At 41.3% G+C, this 23259-nt stretch overlaps 1 protein-coding gene across 1 annotated transcript in view; it reads left to right on the forward strand.

Annotated features, from left to right (window-relative positions):
- NCF1 (neutrophil cytosolic factor 1) overlaps positions 1-22962 on the forward strand; it is a 64371-nt gene extending 41409 nt beyond the window's left edge. Inside the window, exons 7-11 of the mRNA XM_069226911.1 lie at positions 2081-2188; positions 10444-10561; positions 14726-14833; positions 17299-17450; positions 18672-22962. Coding sequence (XP_069083012.1) covers positions 2081-2188; positions 10444-10561; positions 14726-14833; positions 17299-17450; positions 18672-18796 — 611 coding nt within the window. The 3' untranslated portion in view covers positions 18797-22962. The remainder of the gene's footprint in view (positions 1-2080; positions 2189-10443; positions 10562-14725; positions 14834-17298; positions 17451-18671) is intronic.
- Positions 22963-23259: the final 297 nt, after the last annotated feature.

Consider the following 23259-nt stretch of genomic DNA (forward strand, 5'->3'; position numbering starts at 1 on the left):
TTGGAGTGGTTGAAAAGGCTGGAAGGAGCTCCACTGACCAACTCACAGTGAGGCATGCTGAGGCGACGTCAAGCAGACCGCTCCCAATTATCCAGGGGGAGTGCAAGGGGGGACCAAGGGCAACTAAGGGCAAGTGAGTCCGAGTCCAAGTGGCGTCCCAGAGGAGAGGAAAGCCTGAGTTTGATCAGCACCGTATGTGGGGGAACCAGGCACTGCGTGCTCTACCGGCCCGCAGTGTCCTCACAGTGATCCGTGGTCCGCTCTCCCAGCTCTCACCCAGCACACTCCCTTAGTACCCCCCACCTTGGATAAGGCGCTGGATAAAACCAGTAAAAGCAGGAGAAAAAGCCCCGGCAGCAGAGATGACATGCTCTGCTGTCTGCTCCATTCTCCATGGCTGCTGCATCTCAGCTCACTACGTAGCACATCCTGACCGCTTATAGTACTATCTATCCAAATGTGGATCCATCCTAATGTGGGGTTCGGCTGTGGCCGCCAATGGGCCCTGCACATGACTGTTTAAAGGACAACAAAGTGGCAGTGTATGCTACAAGAATATGCCATGATTCAAGGTGGGATGTCTGGTTGTTTATAACAGGGGTTCAGTATTTGGTTGAAAATAGCCATCTGGTTATTGGTTCTATATATATATCAGGCTCATGGTCTGCTACTGTTCGTTGAGTGTTTTCTCCATTGCTTTAGGATGCAGATTTTCAATGGTTGTGAAACTATGTGGTGTGGTCTTTCTTAATCTAATTTTATATATCAAACAAATGAGACCATAGGGTGTGATCTTTTCTTTACATGTTTGAAGATGCAAACGAGAATCAGTATAGAAAGAAAAGTTACTACAAAACAATACTAACTTTGATTGATACCCTAAATAATTCCATCTTTGGCTACCAAATTTGGATATCTTAATTTGACTTACCATTGGACAGTAATGCAAAGTACAACAGAAGCAGCACGGTGTTCCCCTCAATTCCAAAAGTGGCCATGTTGAGGTCAAACAATGGCATCCTCCATGTATAAGGATACTACATTGTCATTCTTTCAGTATGCCTCAGTTCCTCCCTTTTGTCCCTATCAACTCTACCATGTTTTATTCTGTATTTCCTCAGTCATGCAATCACTTTCGTACCAATCCCTAAATCCTAAAGTTTAGTTCAGTTTCCTCTCTCAGCTCCTGCAGGTGTTTGCTACACAATTCTCACTACTGTTCAATATTCCATCCCCCATATTTGCAGACCCACCCACTGTATATTCACATTGACCACTATTTTCTCTCATTGTTACTCTCACACTTCTCAAATAGTTATGTTTTTCAATATTATTTTTTGATTTTTTTTTAATCTGAATATGGCTAAATATGCGATCTTAGAGTGTAACATGTTGGCAAATGAATAAAACAACAAACCGTTTGAAAACCTAGAAGAACAAATAGATCTTTGTTCCCACTTGTCCATTCTACTTTTTCCTCATGCCTCCAATCCTGTGTCACTTTCTCTGTTTCATCACTCCAGTCTTCATTCAGGCACCCAAAGTTCTATATTGTGTCTAACTACATATCCTAATACATCATCCCTAGCCTTCAGTGTCCTTAAAAATATCCCAATGTTGATTCTGAAGTCTCAATGTTATTTCCACTTTCCTTGTCCACTTCACATATACTTTCTACCTTCACCACGGTTTCCTATTTCCCACCCTATTTGTGCTTTCTTCTACTCAATGTACCTCTTTTGTTCTCACTCGTATCTCTTCTTTTTTGCCAATTTCTTTCCCTACCTTCACCTGAAGTCCATCACCAATACCACCTGATTGAGTCCTATCACTTCAGCACCTTTCAGGTTGGGTTATCCCCTCCCCAGGTGCTAATGATTTTGATAGAAGTATATTGGTGTACACCTGGTGGGCGTAGGGGCATTGTAGCCATGCCACACTGAAGGCATCGGTCAATGTGCTCTGACGGGAAAGATGACAATGGAAATTATACCACAGCACATTCGCCTGTTATAAAGGTTGGGAACTTTCCTACTGTACATACTTTTTAATCTGAGCAACATTTCTGCTTTTGGAACAGGGTGGTGGTTCTGCCAAAAGAAGAATAGACGTGGGTGGGTGCCAGCTGCCTACCTCGAACCTCTGGACAGTGCTGATGAATCTGAAGAAGCAGACCCTAACTATGAAGGTAAAGATGAATAAATGAGAACTCTTTTAGGATTTAAACTTTTTAGTAGAAAATGTATGTATCAGTAAGTGATAATCCCTTTAAACAACACTGTATTAATTCTCACAGAGTTAATACAGCATCATTGCACTGTTTAATATCAAAGAAAAGCAAAGTCTCTTCTGTTTTACTCGCTGACCTCACAGAGTTAAGGGGGATCAGAAGAATAGCAGAGAGACAGCAGGAAACATAACAGACGATGATGATACAGATAATCATCATCACCAGAGTTTGCCTAAACTTCAACCCCAGAAGGTACCCCCTAATTTTGGCACCCCAGAACTGACAACCCCTAATCCCTCCTGAGACCACACACTACCATCATAGTAATTCTATCACTGCAATGTCACCCTGTATCTAAGTGCAGCTTCTCCAGAAACACCCTCGCAGAGTCTGCCTGAGTAAAGACATAACACTTACCCATGTGCTCCTCCTGCAGACAGGATGGAAAACCCAGAGACGCAACAAAACCATGTCCCCCTCTAACTTCCAGCAAGACCCTCTTCTGATCTAGAATACCATCACTGAGATCAGGAAAGAACAGGAGTCTAACTCACCCACCAGGACCTTCCTCATCTGTAGAGTTGCACGAAGGATGCAATGTCTCCAATAACTGTGACTGTACGACCATCATGACTGTTCCACCAAATGAGGCGGTTACTCATCTGCTTATTGCAATAAGGCTAAACACTTTGTCGACCGTCATATGTCCTCCCTCCTCCCCCCTAATCTACCCCCTGCTTGCCAACCAGGTTTTGAAAGCCCCTTGCCAATGCAATCTCCAGCACCTAGTTGTTCATTCAAATTTCTAAATTTTCTTGTCTTTTGACCTTTGTCTCCAAACTCACCATGGTACATCTAAAACTGCATAGTAAATAAAAAGTTCCTATCTTGCAAATGTGAAATAACACTATATTGTTTAAGATTAGTTTATACAAACTTCTCCTTTCATTCCGTATAAACAAACAATCCAGCAATATATACGTATTGTAACATTTCCCATTCATCCCACATTTACAAACTAAGTTGGGCATCTCTTTATTCTCTGTGCTGGAAGGCCATGATATGCCAGAGCAGGAGCACTCAATACAGTCCCCAAGTAAAGGTTTGGGCTCCTGGTCTGATCTCTTTAACCTGTTAGATCGTGGCACCCAAGGCCTATGCTGTTGTGCGCAAGAAAGGTGACTCCCCTACTTGTCCTCCCCTTTAGGTGTCCTCCTCTTAGACGCAATATTTCTCTTTGTGGTCCTGGCAGACAGCAACACTCTTTAAGGACTGCACGCCTGCTCTACCCCAGGCCTAACAGAAATTTGGCGCTTCCCAGTTGCTCCATCTCTCACCTATTTGGGCAGACTGTTGAAGGGGTCGCCACCACCACTTGTCGCTGGTTCTGTGTCTCGTCTAAGGGAGTACACAGCCTCATGGTGACAACGCTACAGTAACTCCCGGTCTTTGTTGCACCATGTGCCTGACCAAGAATTTCCACAGCGACAGAGTGCCTACGAGGATGCAATGATCTGGACCTCGTTGGGAGTCCTATAACATGATGGCCATCTTGGAACCCATTGGGCCCACCTCCAATGAAGATTCTTTTAGAGCACACCATATGTAGAACCTTTTTCAGGATCAACTGGCAGAAAAGGGGCACCGTGTTTTTTACGCCTGCTATTCTGATAGGATAGTGTGAACTGATCTGTACCATACCTGTAAACAACATTCGATCTTCCCTGCTTGCCTAGTTTCTATTCAAGGAGCCACAGAACATAACCCCTCTTAACTTCCTGGTGTCCATGAACTTGCCCCTCTTTGAAGGGAGGTTATTTTGATGCAAGAGGTCCCTGAGCTCCACAAGCCCTAGTGCAGTGATCTCCACTTGTCAAAGTCAGGTGTGAGCAATCCATCCATTTCCGAATCCTCCTTTGCATTCTGATGCTTTTAGTCTAGGTATTACTCCATAAAAATTAACATCATGTAAAGTTAAAAAAACTAGGACCATATAAGTTACTCATTGCACATATTTGGCCAATTGAGAACTCTGATAATATGTTCTGAAAGGAAAGCTCACACACACATGTCTGCAAAACTCTGCAAATATCTGTAAAAGCAACCTAGATTGGCAGTGTAGGGGTAGTCCTCTGTTGCGTCCAATGAAATTCTGTGAAATTCGCTTCTACTGACAAAGGAAAAAAGACTTATAAAGCTATAAATGACCCAACCTTCAGATGGTCCGAGTGTTCTCACCAGAAAAATTATGTGCTGTGCGAACCACATGAACTGCACTTTTCATGGCCAGTCTGGCAAAACTTTTATCAAGGAGAATCAAACAACTGCCAGATTCACAAAATCCCTCCATTTCTCATGTTCTCCTGTATAGTGAATTTGGCCAACCGTGTAGCCTAATTTCACGAAATTGATTCTGCGATCCCTGCTATCAACCGAGCATGAATGCCAACCACTTTATTAATATTTTAGTGCAGGTAGTCACCTCTGTGCCTTATGTTTTATAACCTTCAAAAATCCGAAATATGTGAAATGCCTTATGTGATATTTTATTACTAGTGCTGTAAACTGAAATATGTTATCGGTAAACAGTTAGCGGAGATGTTGGTGATGACGAGGGTGAAAGTCAAAGACCAAAGACATTGTTTGGCAGCTGGTGGCTTGCCAACACATACATTAGGGTGAAGGTACACATTATTAGTTCAAATTCTCACATAAAAAAAACCCAGCAAATAGTGGGCCTCTAAGGAGATTTAGATCAATCTACAGATAATCCCTAATCATGCCAGGGTATGAAATGAAACAAAATGAAAAACAAACTTTTAATGCGCATGACTGCCCGGAGGCGTCTTGGCGCTGCTAGTGACTGAAAGGCATAAAGACATTTAAATAATTAGCTAAAAGCCAGGTTTTTAACAATTCCGTGAAAACAGGAAGGTAGGGGGTTAACTTCAGCTCAAGGAGAAGGGCATTCCACAGTTTGGCTGTGCCAACTATAGAACTTCTACCACCTCAAGAGGCTCTTCTAAACCTGGGAACAATGATGTATATGGTTGATGAAGAGCAAGGTGTTCTAGAGGGAGTAAACCATGCATTTGTTCTCTTGAAATATTCAAGACCTGAATGATGTAGAGCTTTGAAGGCAATGCAGAGGACTTTAAATTCTAACTGCCTTTTTATGGGCAGCCAGTGAAACTTAACCAGTGCCTGAGAAACAGATTAATACGTTGGGATCCCCAGTAAAATACGTGCTGAAAACTTCTGCAGGGTCAGTAGTTTGTGAAGGAATCTATGCTGTATGTTCAAAAAGAGAAGTAATCCAATTCAGATAGAACAAGAGTGGTCACTATTGTTTTCCGAAGATCCAATGGAACAAAGGGACAGATTTTCCTAATGATGACGACTGAGGAGACTAGTGCATTGACGTGATCTCCAAATGATGATATATTGTCAAATAGGATACCAAGATTCCCGAACTTCGTCACTGCGATGGGAAGTAAACCTAGCTCTTGTGGCCACCAGCTAGGTTTCCAGAAAGTAATGTCACTGACTAAGAGAAGGTCCTCAGTTTTCCCGGAATTCAGCTTGAAGCCATTGGTTTTCATCCAATAATCACTTTGCCTCATACAGTTGTTAAACCTGATAGCAGTATGAAGCCACTTATATCTCTTTCCCTAGCACAATATTGCTGGGCAGCACCATGATGCAATGGTAGATGCCAGACGTCTACGCAGGAGACTGAAGTGCAAGTACTGTAGTATGTGTTGGGTTGACGTGCTTAATCTATATGACACAACCACACTGTTAATACTCCATATAATTGCTCCTTATCAGATTGATTTACACAGGCAGAATCCTTTTTTATACCCTTATCAGCTGGAATTGATATTCCTAGACACACCATCACTTGTATGTAAACAGTAAGAGTAACTGATTTCCAACCTAAGAATCACTGCCGGATCTCCTTTGCTATGTGATAACTTGGCACAGTTGTGGTGCTGAATAATAATCTACCATATACAGACTCATAAGGATTTGTTCCCTTCAGGTACATATATGCAAAAATAACACAAAATGAAGACCGCAGCATGGACTCTAGCACAAGAAAGAAGCCATGGCAGAAAGTGTGGTCATAGCAACATAAAAAGAAAATGGAGTGATGAAACTTTTCAAACACACTCCTAGTCAAAGATCTGGGTTAAATCCATTGTTCTTTTGCTCACCATGCTACCCCAATTTGAATCCAGCCATATGCAAATCAGTCTTGACCCTGCTCCCCATGGGAACAGTCCAGCCTGACCTACCAGGCCAGGTCCTCCTTGGAACAGAAACAAGCATCCTGGGAATGGTTGCAGGCTATCATCCCTCATCAGCCAGGATAGTTTGAATCCAGTGGCACAGCGAGCAAGGGAACCCCGGTATGGGCATACCCTGGCCACTTAGGGCAAGCAAAGCAACACAAAAAGATGATGAACAGAGTGCTGAAACTTTTCAAACACCCCAGTCACAGATCTGGGTTTAATCCATTGTGTTTTTTGCTCACCACGCCACTCCAGTTTGGACCTAGCCATATGCACCATGTCTGCCTAGGTTAATCCTACTCAAGATCTCCTTTCATCACTGAATGAGGATCAGCCTAAAGTTGCAGTCCTGCTGTCTATCTGAAGCATATCGCAAACTTCATAAAAAGGACCCCATAAGACTGCCTGGATAAATATGCTGTGTTCACAAAGGCACCCCTTGTGTTAATTTGTTCCTTCCTATCTGACCAGAGTGAGCAGGTTTGAAAGGTGCCAGTATCACCAACAAAAATATTACATTATTGTCCTTAATATGAATGTGTTTCACAACCGTGTGCCACTTCAGGTGGCAGAGCTTGGATGACATCTACAATTTCAAATGAGTGAATGATACAGACTCACATCTGTCTGAAATACAGCTGAGAGCAGTGGAAGGATAGGATCACTAAACATTTAAAGAAAGTATTGTGGGTAAATTAGAACTCCATGTGTCTGAAAGAGTCGAAGCCCAAGATTCTAATAAGATGGAACACTGAATTGCCCACCTCTCCATTCGACTTCCCACTTGAAATTCGAGCAATCCATTCATCAATGAGGAAAGTAAAACAAGTTACACCACCTGGATCTCTGTTTGAATCAGTTGATCAAAAAAGTGGTGAAGAGCCTCAACAGCTCATGTCATGAAACTCTGAAGGGTCTTTCAGCTCCTAGCGACAGGATTGATTTCACAAGATCTCAGGTGCTGTGGTGTCTTGTCTATTGAAACCGAGTCTAGAGAGACACACTAAGGCCTGGCTCTGCCCGCATCTGAGCCAGCCCTCAAAGAGATTTTCAGGCTTCAAGTGGAGAAAAAGGATTACATTTAATGTTCTATGCTCTGTTTGCAAAGTCTTAGGGTTCGAAGGAGAAGAGCAGCTGTTAAAATTGAGACCCACTGCACCCTGGGTCAGAATCTAAGGCAATACAGAGTGGTCAACCAATTCAAATTCAGGAACAAGCAACACAAATGAAAGCCTCACTGAGTGCAGAGCACCCACCTATGTACTAGATTGGGCCTTGGCTTTGGATCAAGGGCATTGCCTAGATGCAGGGAGGTCTTTGATTTCAGAGCTAGAGCTACTGAGACTACCTTTCAGTAAGGAGGGATTTGGCCCCATTATCCAGACTCAGCATTACTCCTACTTCTAGAGAACGAATACTGGTCCACCCGAATAAATGGATGCCCACCCACAACCCGAATTGGGAACAGTAATCAAGATCTATATTTTGTAGCTACAGCTATACTTGCAACAGCTTGGCCCATTATAAATCAATAAATGAGATCAGGAACACATGACAAGCTTTTATATTAAATGTAAGTTTCTTGAAAATGGGGACCATGGGCCCAAAAACACATTTAAAACTACATTTCATCCAATTGACAAAAAAATCCTTATTGGGAAAGGAAGAATTTGACAGTCAGTGAGCCTTTTTACCTGCAGGTAGAAGGTACTAGGATATAGTTAATATATATCCTTTTAGAGGCACTGGCTATGGTTTTGCATCTTGGTGTTTGCACTGTCATTGATGGGCACACAAATCATGCAAAGAGTCTATTGGCTCAAAACAGAGACTATCTTTTGTTTCTGAGTAGGAGGGTGAACTATCCTTGAGGTTCTGCCCCACTCAGAGGAAACACCTGATGCTTCCAGGCATCGCTGTCAAAGGAATTAGGAATACTGTTCACATCACTCTCTCGCCTTGAAAGAGACCCGAAGTGGCTGCCCTCTGAAACATAAGTCAACTTAAAAATACCTTGTATCACATACAAAGCTATCCAGCTCTGCCTAGTCCTCTTCCTGAACAACAAATCTCATATCATGGAACAACCAAGAAAAACTAGGAGCAAGTCTCCGCTCCCAAAATACCAAAAAGGCAAAACAACAAAAACAATGAAGCAAGCTGTCTCTTGCCAAGTACAGCAATATCTGGATCTATTACATCAGTGGTTCCCAAACTGTGGTCTGGGGTCCCCTCGGGGTCCGCATCTGCTTAGAAAATTAAAAAATATTAACAGATTAAGAAAGTTAAAGTGGATAAATCTACAATTGAAAATGTTAAAACGTACTGTAAATGTCAAGGAATTAAAGACCCACCTTCATTCCACTGGAAACTAATGGATTTTACATCCTACCTCAAGGACATGACTTCAGAATTTAAACAAAAATTGGTCAGTCAGATGTTTGTATTTTAGAGACTTTACAGTTTGTCAAAAAGAGATCCTCTTCGGCTAGAGTTGAGAACACCAACCTAATCGCTATGTTAATTAAAATAATCAATATGAAAATTAGAGTATTGAGTATGATAATTGATGGTAAGATTGAGGAAGAGAACCATCTCCTGGGTTGACCTGAACACAGTCCTGTTGCTGCTTGTAGGTGTATTTCTCAGCATCCAGAGTAGCTTACCCTTGTTTTGATTGCACAGGTACATTGAAAAACGTGTGGAAAATGTGTTATTCAATGTTTTATATCTCTTGCGTTTTTGACCAATCATGCTTCTTGGTGCATGGTGTTACTTGTCCTCCTTCACCTTTGTTCCGATTACATATATTTATATCACAGGTCAATAAAGAACAGCTTTGTGGTTCTCTGTGACAGAGCTTTCTTCCAATCATGCCATTGTTGCTGGACTTTGGGTATCTTTACCCAAAATACTGTCGCTCCCAAGGATGCGACTGTTCAGTAAAACTCCCAAGGTGTGAGGCTTGTCTTCGATACAAAAACACACAAGTTTGTAGCTGTTTCATTGACAATGGTGTTATTAGGAGGCAAAGTGGCTAGTTGACAGCTGATGAACCCCATAATACTAGGTAAAATGCTGTACCTTCACTCAAGTCTCTAGAGGACGATTTTTAGAAACTAATCTAAAATTTTAAAGTTTCGAGCTCAGATAAATTAGATCAGATTGAAACATAAGGCTCACTTTTGAACTTTGCTGGGAAATCAGTTTCTTGTTGTAGTCACATTTTCTTCACAACAATTTTTCACAACTGCAGCAACAACAATAATCTTTTGGTGACTGTAACTGCAACATTTTAGCATCTTTGATCTCATTTTAATGGAATTTCCATTTATACTTGTTTAAAGTGTCCTAACAATAGTGAAGAAAAAGTGAGGAGAAGAAAAAGTAAGACCCTGGGCCTAAAGTGGAAGGGACGGGATGGAAAGGTCAATGTGAAGGGATTGCATACAGCACATGACATGGGCGTCTGGTCTTGTTTGAAAGCACCACCAATTTCTGCAGATATGTCTGCTGGGGAACAGGGAGATGAAGTGATTTGTCCTGAAGAATACAGTTTGTTCGGGGGGCTGATGGGTCATTGTACAATGGTCCACGCTGTTGGAGACTGAGTGTCAATCTAATAAGATCAGGGTCCCACTGTGACCATGCTCAGCCTCTAGACATATATCATCCAAAACGGAGATTATCACTTGCTCTCAGTTGTTGGAAGGATTAAATCCTCTGTAAACTGTTGGGCTCTACTGCTAAATTCTGAAGCAAGCTGCAACTTTACATCATGTGAGAGGTAGCTATTCCTGTTATGTGAGCCTCTTGATCTCAGCGTTAGATTTCCTATAACATCAGCCCCAGCTTCAGTCCTAACAAGATGCATGTTCATTGCTCGGTTCCCACTGCCTGTTGTTGCCTCCATAGGTGAGCCGTACATCGCTACCAAAGGCTACACTGCCGACCAGGATGATGAAATGACCCTAAAAGAAGGAGAGACTGTTGATGTTATCCATAAACTTCTTGACGGCTGGTGGGTTGTCAGGTAAGACATGCCAAGCATTCTCCAGGGTCTGATGCTGTATGTACAGAGAGTTAGTTGCATTTACATACATTTTCAGCAAAAACAGAACCTGAATTCTTAATAGGATCAATATGTGCGACGATATTAAGGCAATGACTGTCAGTTACAAACATTTGTGAGGGAGCAATTAGGTTTTTTATAAATAAAAAGAGTATCTGCAGCTTATCTGTCCTCACCATTACCCACGTAAACATTGATCAGTATTGGAAACGTGATTTACTCTGCTATCAGTGCAATGTAATCCTGAATTTCCAGAAGGAGGAAGAATCTACGCACGGAATAAAAGTGAGGTGCACTGAGCATATAGAGTTTGACAGTAGACATGAATTGTCGGTCCCATCCAGTTTGCCTACCCTTGACTTACAGATCTAACATACTCGCTAGCTTTCTCAGTGCTGGCCTATAAATGTAAAAACATTCCATTCTGTACTATGGATGGGACAAGACCTGTTGTTGATAGCAGGGAATCCTTGTGCCAGTTCAGAAGGACTAATTCAACAGTGCTTTGAAGTGAAGAAGACAAAAAATTAGGGGGAATAAAGACTAAAAGCTGCAACCTGCGGATTCGGTATGTCCTGTGTAGTACTAGAACAACCATTAAAAAGTTCATTATTTTTTACTTTTATATAGTGAAAAAGGTTCCTTAAGCTTCACTAACAACTTTGGGTGCTGCTTGGAGCTGGGTGACTCTTTTAATAATCTGGGCCTAGGTGTCATCATGTGTATTTGGTACAACAACCCAGGGATAATGATCATCAACACTTCATTGTATCTTATCGTGTACATGACTCTGATTCCCAAGTAGCATATAGATGGCCCTCACTTCCCACCTAGGGTTAAAGGCTTGAGCTCGGGGAACCTCTAGCACAGACTTGCTGGTGTTACTTGAACACAGGCCATCTAACGTTCCTGAGTCCCACGACAATTGTAGGACATCAACCTCAACCTAAATCATTTTCACATAGTGCCTTCATTGTGCTTCTACAGCACATAGAGAAAGCTCTGTGAAATATTGAATGCAACCAATCACTGTACAGGGACAGGAGATGCAATGTGCAATGACACTGTGAGGAAGGGACATCGGGGTTGCTCCTTCTCATCCCTGAAGCTGACACTTGCACAATGGAAACTTTGTCTCATGGATTTGAATAGTTAGCATCTGCCCTGTTCAACCAATCAGTTTCAAAAGCTTTGCGACCGAAGAAACCATCATACATTATTTAAGCTTTTCCTTGCTAGTCACCAGGGGGAGGGAATGCCCTTTACTATCCTGTTTGGATTGTGGCCAGCAAGGAGATGCAATCCTGACAGTGCAAGTCAAAAAAAGACATATGAGACTTGCCTTGTCACTTTAGTACAGTGTTAATTGGCCATCGGTTTCCTTTTCATTGAGCACCCTACATCAGCGCAACAGTTTCACCTCCACTTGTCTACGTTGCTGCAAACTGACTAAAGATTCGCGTTCATGCTCGATGGAGATGACAAGTAAGGGCGATTTAATCACGAAAAACACTGTATCATAGGATCAGTTTCAGAGGAGGTGTTTGATATATTGTTACTAAACTGTGCAGTTTGCTTTCAGTATGTGACGTAAGACATCACAAAAGGTGATGCATTTATTACCATTAAAGTTAAGTGTGCAGATTGGGTGTGAAAAGATATTAGGAATGTTTTGAAAACACATTGGGGATCATTACGACCCTGGTGGTCTTGAGACCGCCAGGGCCACAGGATAGCACCACGTTCGGACCACCAGCACTGGCAGATTACGAGTTTTCGGCGGTCTGTGGTGTTGGCAGTCCTAATCCGCCAGGGCAGATTATGACTGCGCTGCCCTGGGGATTACGAGTCCCTTCTCGGCCAGCGATTTCAAGGCGGTAGCAGTGCAGGGGCCCCCCTGGCCAGCCCCATCGCAATGTTCACTGTCTGCTTTGCAGTACACACTACAGCATTGCCACTGGCTCTATTATGAGCCGGTGTCAATGTTGTAGGCCTTTTCCAGCAGGAAACTCTTAATGGGGCCCGCAGGAAGGCGACCGCACTGGCAGCAACCTGACCGTTGGGACTTCGGCAGACGGCCTTTTCCGTCTGCCGAAGTCATAATGACCCCCATTATGTTACTACTTTTTAGGCATTCAGCACATCCCAAAAACCATGTTGTTGCCCCTCCCTTTGGAACATCCATATTCTGATCTCGAACACCATGCAAATGGACGTGCAGCGGTCATATGTGGGAAATACCTGTGAATCATGTGATAAGACTTCCAATGCTCCAACGTCAAATTATTTGCTCAGAGTATGATTTGTGATTCGGGAATTGCTGTGGACTTTACCCCACTTTTGTGCATAGTCATACTCTTGCGACAATCTCTTTCATGTATTTTGTGCTCAGCACAACAATTCAGTGTTTATGAACCATACTATTTAGTTCCCTTCAATGCATAGTTTGTGGACTAACAGTGCTTATAATTGTACCCACTCTACAGTTGGTCCTAGACCTAATCACATTAGTTCATGCCATAGTGGTGATGGCTTTTAATGAACTGACCCAGGGTCAAAGGGGAGACTGCCAGCCAACCTTTATTTTCAAATAGACAGGGACTTGTAGTTTAATTTATCCCCACGGCCTACCCGTTCCTGCATGCTATGCTGTTGATTATAAAATGAGGACAAGCTGAAGGTCACTTTTATGACCAGTTAATACTGTGGTTTCCCTGGGAGACCTGTCCATTGTTTTGCACTGCATTATTTGTAAGTCAGCATGATTTGCCAGACAGATTCAGGTCACGTCCTTAGGTTCCCTCTTGATGCCTATCACAACAGGCCTCGGGTGTTGCACCAATCCTGGGTGATTTGCCACTTAAGAGCAGTACGAGAATTTTAGAGCACTCTAGTTCTGTACCATCAGTGTGAACTGGATTTCCAACTATTCCAGCTCAATGAAAGTCCTGTTTATTCTCTTTAGCATTCTCTTGTTCCTATTTGTTTATGACTTTACCTTTTATTTCTGTCTCTTTCATTTTATTTTAAACAAGATGCTTTTGTCCCAGTAGGCGGGGCTATGTTTATATCATAAACAAATAAATTAAATTAGCACTGCTGTACATTGGTCTTTTGTAACTTAAAAAGTGCTGTTGTGTTAGCTGAGGTCACCTGCCTGTGTTTAAGCAAAATTTAAGCCAAAAAAAATGAAAGCGAAGGCCAACAACGTAAAAGTCTCACGGAAAAGATCTTGTAAGAACTTAAATGGCCTAGCATGCAATCGAGCCTTTTTTTAAACTGACAGTGATACATATTCTTGGGGAGCTTTGCCTTAGGAACACAGTTGAACACAGTTGAAACGATAACGTGTTTCTTACAGCAATCATGAAATGTAGGTTTCTCGAAAAGTTGTGCACCTTTCGTCTGTGTCTGGATAGTCTTGTTTGGAGGTAGAGGGATGTGGCTTGTCGGTTTCCGGTTTGCACTTTCCTTCTGCAGGTTGATGTTCATTTGGTAGTCATATTTGGAGTAGGGTGCCTTCAATACATTGTCGGAGCCTGGTCAGCTTTCTAGTGCTCATCTTTGTACATTTAAGTCTGTGTCATGGAGGATTTTTAAGCAACTCTATTGTACTGTACTGTTTTATACTACGGATGTTGGCACAACACTACTTTGCTGACAATTCAGAGTATACTGGAAGTTGGGAGAATTTACAGAAGATCTCCACACAAATATGTCAGAGAACAACTTTTTTTCCCCCCAAAATGATCAATTAGTTCCTCAAAATTGTGGAGAACTGGCCACCCTTGTTAGGGTGCTACATTGAGACTAGATATTACCAAATACACAACTTTGCATGAGACTCAAATTCTAAGGGCCCGATTTAGATTTAAGCGGACAAGCTAGTACATCACAAAAGTTATGGATATCACGTTCGCCGTATCAAAATCCATTATCCCCTATGGCACATGTAATACAGTAGATGAAATATCTCATTTGTGATGGATTATCCCGTCTGCCAAACTCTAAATCACGCCCTAACTCTGAATGCTAACGTAAACTCTTATGAACACCTTAGCCATAGACATAGCAGCATGACATACCATGGCGATCACAGAGAATGCTACTGCTAATGTTTTGCAGGAAAGATGATGTGACTGGCTATTTCCCATCAATGTTTCTACAAAAGTCTGGTGAAGAACCCTCCACAGAGAAATCCCAACTGAGGAACAAGGGTGCCCCACCTCGAAGGTAGGTGAAAATGAAATTCAGACATTCTGAAAGTGCCTTTTCTTTTCATCAAATGTCACTGTTAAGTAAAAAGGACATGCCCATTCTTGGACAATAAACTACATGAGTTACTCAATACCACATTAACTACTTTAAATAGCTTTTATACTCATTGGTAGCATTTTTGTTTTTTAAAAATGAACATTTTTATTGTATGCTCTATATAAATAAACCATAACATGAAATATCATGTTGAATGCAAATCATCATTATAGCAAATTATAATGTCATAATTGTACATCAAAAAATCCATAATTAGCTCTATATTCTTAACATATATTACCAATTGCACACTCAAGTTATTTGCATATCTTCAGAACAAAGAAACATTTTTAATGTGTACAATAATTATGCCGTGCATACTGAGAAAAATGTTTTTTAGTCATAAATGACCAAGAGCACCTTTTCTTTAACAAGAGCTACTTATGTAGCTCATGATCTGCTTGTTGGGGAAGTATGGCCTAGAACCTTTTACTCACATATTTTTGCTATTTAGGTACACCTTTGTAACTTCCTAACCTAGTATGTATTTAGGTTTGCCAGCTCATTCTAACTAGCAACCACACCATAATTCCAGCCCTTGAGTTTACTTTGGTACTTTCAGTTGTGAACTTAGGGCCTGATTAATACTTTTTTAGTGCTGAATTTGCGTCATTTTGTGACGCAAAACGGCACAAACTTACAAAATATAATGGAAATTTGTAAGTTTGCACCGTTTTTGCATCAAAAAATGACGCAAATACGATGCTAAAAAAGTATAAATCAGGCCCATAGTCTATTCTGGGAGTTGGGTTGCATTCTTTGAATCAATTGAACCAAACTCCATATACAATTAACAGAATTGGTATGCACAGGGAAGAGTTAATCAATACTCTATTTCCTCCAGAATTATTAATAAAATTCAATGCAACCACATAAAGTGATCAGATTACTTGGAACATTTACTGTCTCTAATAATGAGGAGCTTCAGGATCAAATAGAGGAACAAGGTAATAAAACATAGACAGATTTAAAAATATCAGTTTTGATGAAGGCGGGGGATAGTATTCCTTAGGATGCATAGCCATTACACCCCGTCCAGAACCATGAGTATGGCCTTCAGCATACACTGAGGAAGTAGGGTTTGGGAGTGATGCAGCACCACCAAAATAAACCACACTGAATTTCAGAAGGCGAGTGAGCAATAAAGATGCTATTAAATGTTGTTTTTATCTTGTCACATTTGCTGTCTTAAAAGACAGAGGTCAAATGTCAGGCACTGTATTTTGACAAATTGCTGATTTTTCTTTAACATCAAAATTGTTGTTTAGGACTGTGTGATAATCTTACTGGGGTATACGGAGTGTGAAAGCAAAGGCTGAAGGATGTCATTTTTTCACACAAACTGTAAATACATACAAATGAACTGCACACATATTTCAAACCATACCTGCAGTTAGGAAAGCACAGATGAAGCAATTTATTTTTGTAATGCTGAAGCGTCATGTAATAAAAAGATTTTAATTGGATCAAGAGAACGCAAGACACTTGTGAAATGCGGAAATGATAAATTACAAATATTTGCCGAAGCCTGATTTCCATTCAAGGCTCTGAAGTCCCCACTGGCCAATGCTGAGAGAGCCACCTTCTGTTCCAAAAATTCTTGGCAACTGAATTGTTCAGGAAGTCATCAACAGAGTCAACCAGTCACTATTTAACCATCTTCCCTTCTCATGTATAAACTGCACACCAACTCCAACCTCACCCATTTCATAGTCCATCATTCAAAATTGCCGGTGTACACCAAGTTCAAAGAAATGCAGTGTTATTGGGATACAAGGCCAACTTTGCATTGGTGCTAGATTCTAATCGTAGTGCAACAGAAGCTCAAAATCTGATATTGCAGGATGCAGCAAATCAAGAAAGCTAGAAGTCCCATATTACTGCCAGGCTTGACTCCATCAACCTTTACCTGGAGAATAATTTGTACCCTCTTTAACCTTCTACCTGTCCATCTGATGATGTTACACATATGGATAATGTATTTGGGAGAATTATGATATAGGCTGAGACCTAACCATGACAAAACCAATTGTAGAAGCATGGAGAACCAACCCACTGTGTGAGCTTAGATGAAACCCAGAGCACTAAGTGGTTGCAGTGTGACATGCTGGCGCTATGTAAAGTACTTGAAGAAAATGTGTTGGTATTGAATTGAGATGTGACCTAAAATACTGAAATTTTCAACAATGTTAACATATATGATCTTGGGCTAATCAGTTTTAAATATTTTGCTTCAATTTCTCTCCTGCAAATGTCTAAGTGCCTAAAGGCTTAATTCAAGGCTGCTAGGGACAGCAAGAATTAATTAATTTTATTTTTCAACAACTGCATTGTACAATTTCCATTTATTTGTGAAGGGAATAATATCAATTTTTTTTCATCAGATCCACCATCCGTAATGCCAAGAGTATCCATATGAAAGGGCGCAAACAGCTAAACCAAGAAACGTATCGGAGGAACAGCATGCGGTATCTCCAGCAGCGCAAGTCCCGAGACAACCTCTTAAAAATGGAGAATGGAAATCACAAAAATCTTGGTAAGTTTCTGGATAGGATTCTGCTGTTAATGTTTTACTGAAAGTTAAAACTGCTTTGTGCGAGCCTTTGATAAAGCTCTTACAAAGAAGTATATTTTATTTCTTTTAGATATCTTCAAGAGATTATGGCCCTCATTTCGATCATGGCGGGACAAACCGCCATACAACGGACATGGTGACGGCCTCCAGCGGCAACCATCACCCACCGCCAGGCTCCCACCGTCAGGCAGCCTGTCGGTGGGTTGAAACACCATCCGCCAGGGTAGCTGTGCTACCCTGCGGATAATGTTTCATTTCCCGCCAGCCTTTTCCTGGTGGGATATCCCACTTTGCATGGGCAGTTCAGGGGCCCCGGTGCAGAGCCCCGTCGCGCAGGTCACTACCCGATTTTCGGGCAGTGTTCTGCGCGACGGGTGCAACTGCACCTGCCGCACAGAGGCATTGACGGCCGCTCCATGTGGAGCGGCCGTCAATGTCCCGGCCGAGCCTTTCTGTGAGCCGGCTCACAGAAAAGTTCATTATCTATCCGGCGGGGTTCCGGGGTCACTGGCGGTCAGTGTTTTGACCGCCAGCATGAACATGGCGGTTGTTTCCTGTTTCCATCGTGTTCATAATGACCACCTATATCAGTGGGGACGAGTCATGTGCAATCTGCATTTTTTTTTACTTTTACCAAGTGTTGCACTATGCTTTCTAATTCTATTAATCTGCCAAAATTGAAATCCAATTTTTTTAGTGATTTCTTGGTGGGAGTCAAGTTCCTAATCCCTTCTCAAAGAAAGTGCTGATCGCTACAGTGTTTCCTAATTTCCGCAATGAAAAAAAAATCTTTTTGTGATCCAAGAGAAAACCCTCTTTTACATTCTTGATTGTTGAAAGCAATAATCCGTTTTTAAGAAAGACATTGACTGTATTCTAACTATAAATCTGACCTCCTTTCCTTCTTTTCCATTAGTGGATACTTTGAGTGAGTTTTGTCCAAATGAAAATGAAAGATGTTAAAGGAACAATCCCTCAGTGTATCCTAAATAACATAATTAAAAATGTTGTTGCTGCTGCTGAATTTTTTAAAAGGATCTACTGGTGAGCATTATTGGTATTATTGACCAACCTAGAACCTGCTGTTGATGTTGCAGAGGGATTTAATGGTAGATCTTATTTTAGATCGTTTGTTGGGGTTGAAAATCTTTCCTGATTGTTCTTTTGTGGTTGTTTTTCTAGAGATGATCAATGAGGTGGAGAATAAACCCAAGGGTCAGCCAACCATACCACCCAGACCGAGCAAGGATCTCCTGCTAAATCGATGCACAGAGCAGACCAGGAACAAAATCAGAGCAGGAAACTGAAGACAGGCGCATGAAAGTACTTTGATGCACCCGTAGAACTAGACTGCACAGACCCTTGCTGACTGTGGATCTATCTTGAAAGGCCAGTGCAATGCCAGTAGTAGTGGATCAGTGTTTAAACTTGCCATAAAGTGTTGGAGAGACTACTACATGTGTTCACCCAATGACCTATTGGCCCATAATTATAACAAGCAGATCTACAAATCACAGAATCCTGAGCAGTGTTGGTTAAAAAGCCATGGTGCATGACAGATGGCACTGATGATGTGGGGCAACTGTGGTGGTGAGAGATTCAATGCAGATAAAGCTACTTTCCAAAATGTTTGTTGCATGTGGAAAGTTGAAAGGACGAGACATCCCGAACATTCCATATAAGTTCTCCTCAGTTAAAGGTAGAGCAAGGTAATTTAACATAATGCACAGCCATGTGTTAAATCTGATTACTGGAGATGGGCCTTTACTTTGTGTCTCATTTACTAATCAGCAGACATTTCACAAAACCAAATTGCTCTATGTTTCCACAACTCACATTTTATAGTATTTCGACTAATCTCATTCCCAAGCGTTGATCTCCTAAGAAATGCCTCAGCCTATGGCATTATTGTTAGGAGGAAATAGTTTAAGCTATTGATACCATATTACTGATAATTCAAGGGACCCAACAAGTTATACTACTGCATGGAAGTGTTATCAGAGGTCTGATGACTACTACCACCATTAGTGCTTCGTGGTCTTCCGTCAATGAGCAAGGAATTGATGGGTGGTTAATCATGTAATGGTCCACATCATGCTTATTGCTGATTGTTCCAAAAGGTAGCTGTCATACAAATTATTCCACTCAATAATGTATTTGCTGAGTTTGATTATTTTAGGTACAGTGCATATATACAAAAATAACACGAGGAGTGATAAACTGTGAGGCAGATTCATTTGTAAAGGTCACTAGAATCTTGATATTTCATCATGAGTTGAAAACGCCCATGATAGTTTCTATATATTTTTTATAGTGATAGTATCTTTTTTTAGGAATTTACTAGCAATCTACAATTCACAGCAATGATACTAGACCCATCAATTATTTTCCGTATTACATGGGGTTAGTCCCACAGCTGTCAGTTAAGGGTTTTATAATCACTGGTATTGCCAGAATAATAGTACCCAAATATGCAATGTAAAAAGCCAACCTTTACATTTTTCATTTACATACCCCCTCATCATTTTTTGTAGAAGGCCTGAAGCAAGTTTGCTAGATGAAAAAATCACCAAAGTCAGACAATTAGGCATCTTCATTTATATAAGGGAATATTTCAGTGATTTATCCTAGGTAATTAAAAGCATATAAAAATTAATTAAAGCCCCCATAGGTACTTTCCATCTAACTGTGCAAGTTGCCATCAAAGAGGTGGATCGCATCCAAGAAGATCAGAAATAGTGGTCTTCTGAAACAATACCACAGGCGATAAACTATCAATTTTGTGAGAATAACTCTCCTTTGGTAGTAATTTAAGAGGCAATATAATTACGCATCACGACCAGCAGTGTGACATTACCACCGGGATAAATATCGACAGCGATAAAAATATCACTAGGAGAACAGTATTGTTTTGTGCAACTGCCACAATTTCGAAAGCATGCTCAATACAATAGCCCAGATTTACCAAGATGTCGTGGATCGCAGTGTCGTACCCAAAAATGGTGTGCTACGTTGCATGACAGGGAGAGAGCAGGAAAGCACCATATCTACTGAGAGTTGGCACTTATCCTGCTCTCTCCCTAGCACTGATGTACAGCCAGGCAGCTGAGTGCCACACACACAACTTTGCACTATAGTGCAAGGGTGTCTGTGTGAGTCTTTCATAGGTTTTGTACTGGAAGGATGCCATTCAGATATAAAGTACTATGATTAGACTAACTTTAAAACTTTTCCCTCTTCGGATGTGTGCTGTGCAGCGCAGAACACATGCAAAGTGAAAACGTTATGAGAAATGAAAGTATTTCTCCTTTTAACGCTGGTTTCAAAGTGGCAAAACCCTGTCTACTTGTGTTAGAAGGTAGGGTTTTGTGCCCATGTACCACCCATGTAATGCCCTCTTGACGAAGAGTAATGAAAAGCAGGGCTGGCATTGATTTGCATTACTTTCAGGCAAGCTTCTAGTGCAAAACAAATTTTACGCTTGAAAGTAAATTAAAAAAACATTTTAGGTTGTTTGGTGTCACTTTTGTTATGGACATACAGTGCAAAATGTTTATAAATCTGGGCCGATGTGTGGATGGCAGGGATAGTAACAGGGGCCCTGTAACAAAAACACCCCCGCCACTACCTTAGTACTTTGGGACCTCACCTCCCCAACACTGATGGGAGCAGCAGCTGTTTTTCACTGTGTCCTTTTTTCAGAACAGTTCAGAACTTATCTTATTTTTTTTAACAAATACCCCCTTTTTGGGGCGGCACTTACCACAGTTGGTAGTGTATTTACTGCTGGTGGTTCATTTGAACTCTAACGCCTTTGTCTGTATTTTACTATGGGACACAGAGCAGAGGGCTAGGGAGCTGTTTCTTGAGGAAGAGATGGAGTGATCATCAGCTTTGCAGCCTGGCACACAGTCCTAAGCAAATGCACACAGTTTTCATAAAGACATATAATATGTCACCCAAATCCTCCTAGAAATAGGATACTAGTTTGCCATCTATTCAGTACAGCAGGGGCTGGAATGAACACCATTCCCCGGGCTGCTTTTAGCTCCAAGTTGAGCATTGCATTCGGTACCAATAGAGCTAAAAGAGCTTCCAAAGGCTAATCTCAGCTTGCTGATTGGCTAAGATGCATAAAAAATCTATCACTGAGGCACAATCAGAGTGTATATATGTATGTTTTATTTGTGTAGCAGGAACCTAGCCAAAAGAGAGCAGAGCACCTCATAGGATCAAAGGCAAGCAAACAGTCAGCGGGAGATAGGAGAGGGAGCTGGGTTTCTGGGAGAAGAAGTGGACCATTACTGCATTCTGATGTAATGTTCTTTAAACAGATGCGTCTTCAACTCTTTCCTAAATTGAAGCAATGTTGCAACAGATTCAAGGATGTTGTTCCATATCCTGGGTGAATATGTTGAAAAGGCTGCTGCCTTGTTCTTTCTCTATTACACTTCTAAGTCTCTGTAGTCTGATGTTGTAAGTGGTGATGAGTGTACTGAAAACCACCGGCGATGGTGAGCTTGTCTACAGAATTTGCAGCGGTGTTGGTTGTGATGGCTCTATAAATGATGCAACTGGGTTTGAAGGTGTTGCAGGCCAGTAGGGGAATCCATATTCATATTTTTTCCACGTCAAACGTGCTGTGTCGAATAGGATGCTTTTAAGGGTGGCCAATATGGAGTCTGTGAGGCTTAGGCGCAGGGCTTTACCATCACCACCCTCCAAATGCAAGGCTACAAAGGTATGAACAGAAATTCAAAAGTTGCTTCCTAAAGGAAACAGTTTCACTTTCTTTAGAAGAAAGTGCTGGTACCAGGCTGTCATTGTTTTTTGATGTTTTTTTTTGTTTGTTTTGGTAATGTGTTCCTCGAGGATGAGGTCGGTGTCCAGGGTGAATCCAAGTGACATGGGTGTGTACTTTGCTTTCCTGCAGAAACAATCTGCAACAATCCACTGTTTAGGTATTTGTTGAACCTGTTATTGGGTATTGTCAGCAAACCACTGCACACAAACCCTTTTATACATCAGCCAATAAGACGCTGGAGAGAGCACTGTATTAGACTTTTAACTCCATACATAAACATCTATTTAGATTCTAGCAGTGTCTATCGGGCTAACTGATAAAGAATACGATCCAGTATAGTGATGCAGGAAAATTGTGCTGGCCACTGCCTCTTGCTTGGTATAAATGTGGTATAGCCTGCAATCAGAGCCTGTAGATGTCACAATAGCCTTGTTACTCATATGTAACTACCTATTCCAATAGTAATCTGTAAATAGCGAGGTAATTGAGTTTAATGATGTACAAAATGTAATGTATTATGTATATGAACTTTTGTAAATACTGCTTTAAATTATTGCATTTTTAGAACAGTTTTCGATGCAAACATAATGAAGTCTAGGACGGGTTGTATTTATCTGCCTTTGCTTTTTTACTGTACTTTTTCTTAAATAAACATATCAATAAATCCTGTATATGTTTCAAGACAATTGCTGTGTTAACGACATCCTGAAAACTGTGACAGGCCAAGTATGCAGCTTTAAACCACAGAGAATGTTGTTAGAACTGATACTGAGGAAAGGCAGTGGCAGTAACCTGAATGGCATAGTTATCAACATTTTGCATTGCCCTTGCGCTACACAAGGTAATGCAAGAGCGACGCAAAACCTAGATGAGATTTAGCAAGCCACGCAAGGCCACCTTGCATTGCCCTGCATTGCTTCGTAAATCTGGAGTAACGCAAAGCAGTGCAAGTTACTGCCATGTATT

This window comes from Pleurodeles waltl, chromosome 3_2 (genome assembly GCF_031143425.1).
Source record: "Pleurodeles waltl isolate 20211129_DDA chromosome 3_2, aPleWal1.hap1.20221129, whole genome shotgun sequence".
NCBI lineage: Eukaryota > Metazoa > Chordata > Amphibia > Caudata > Salamandridae > Pleurodeles > Pleurodeles waltl.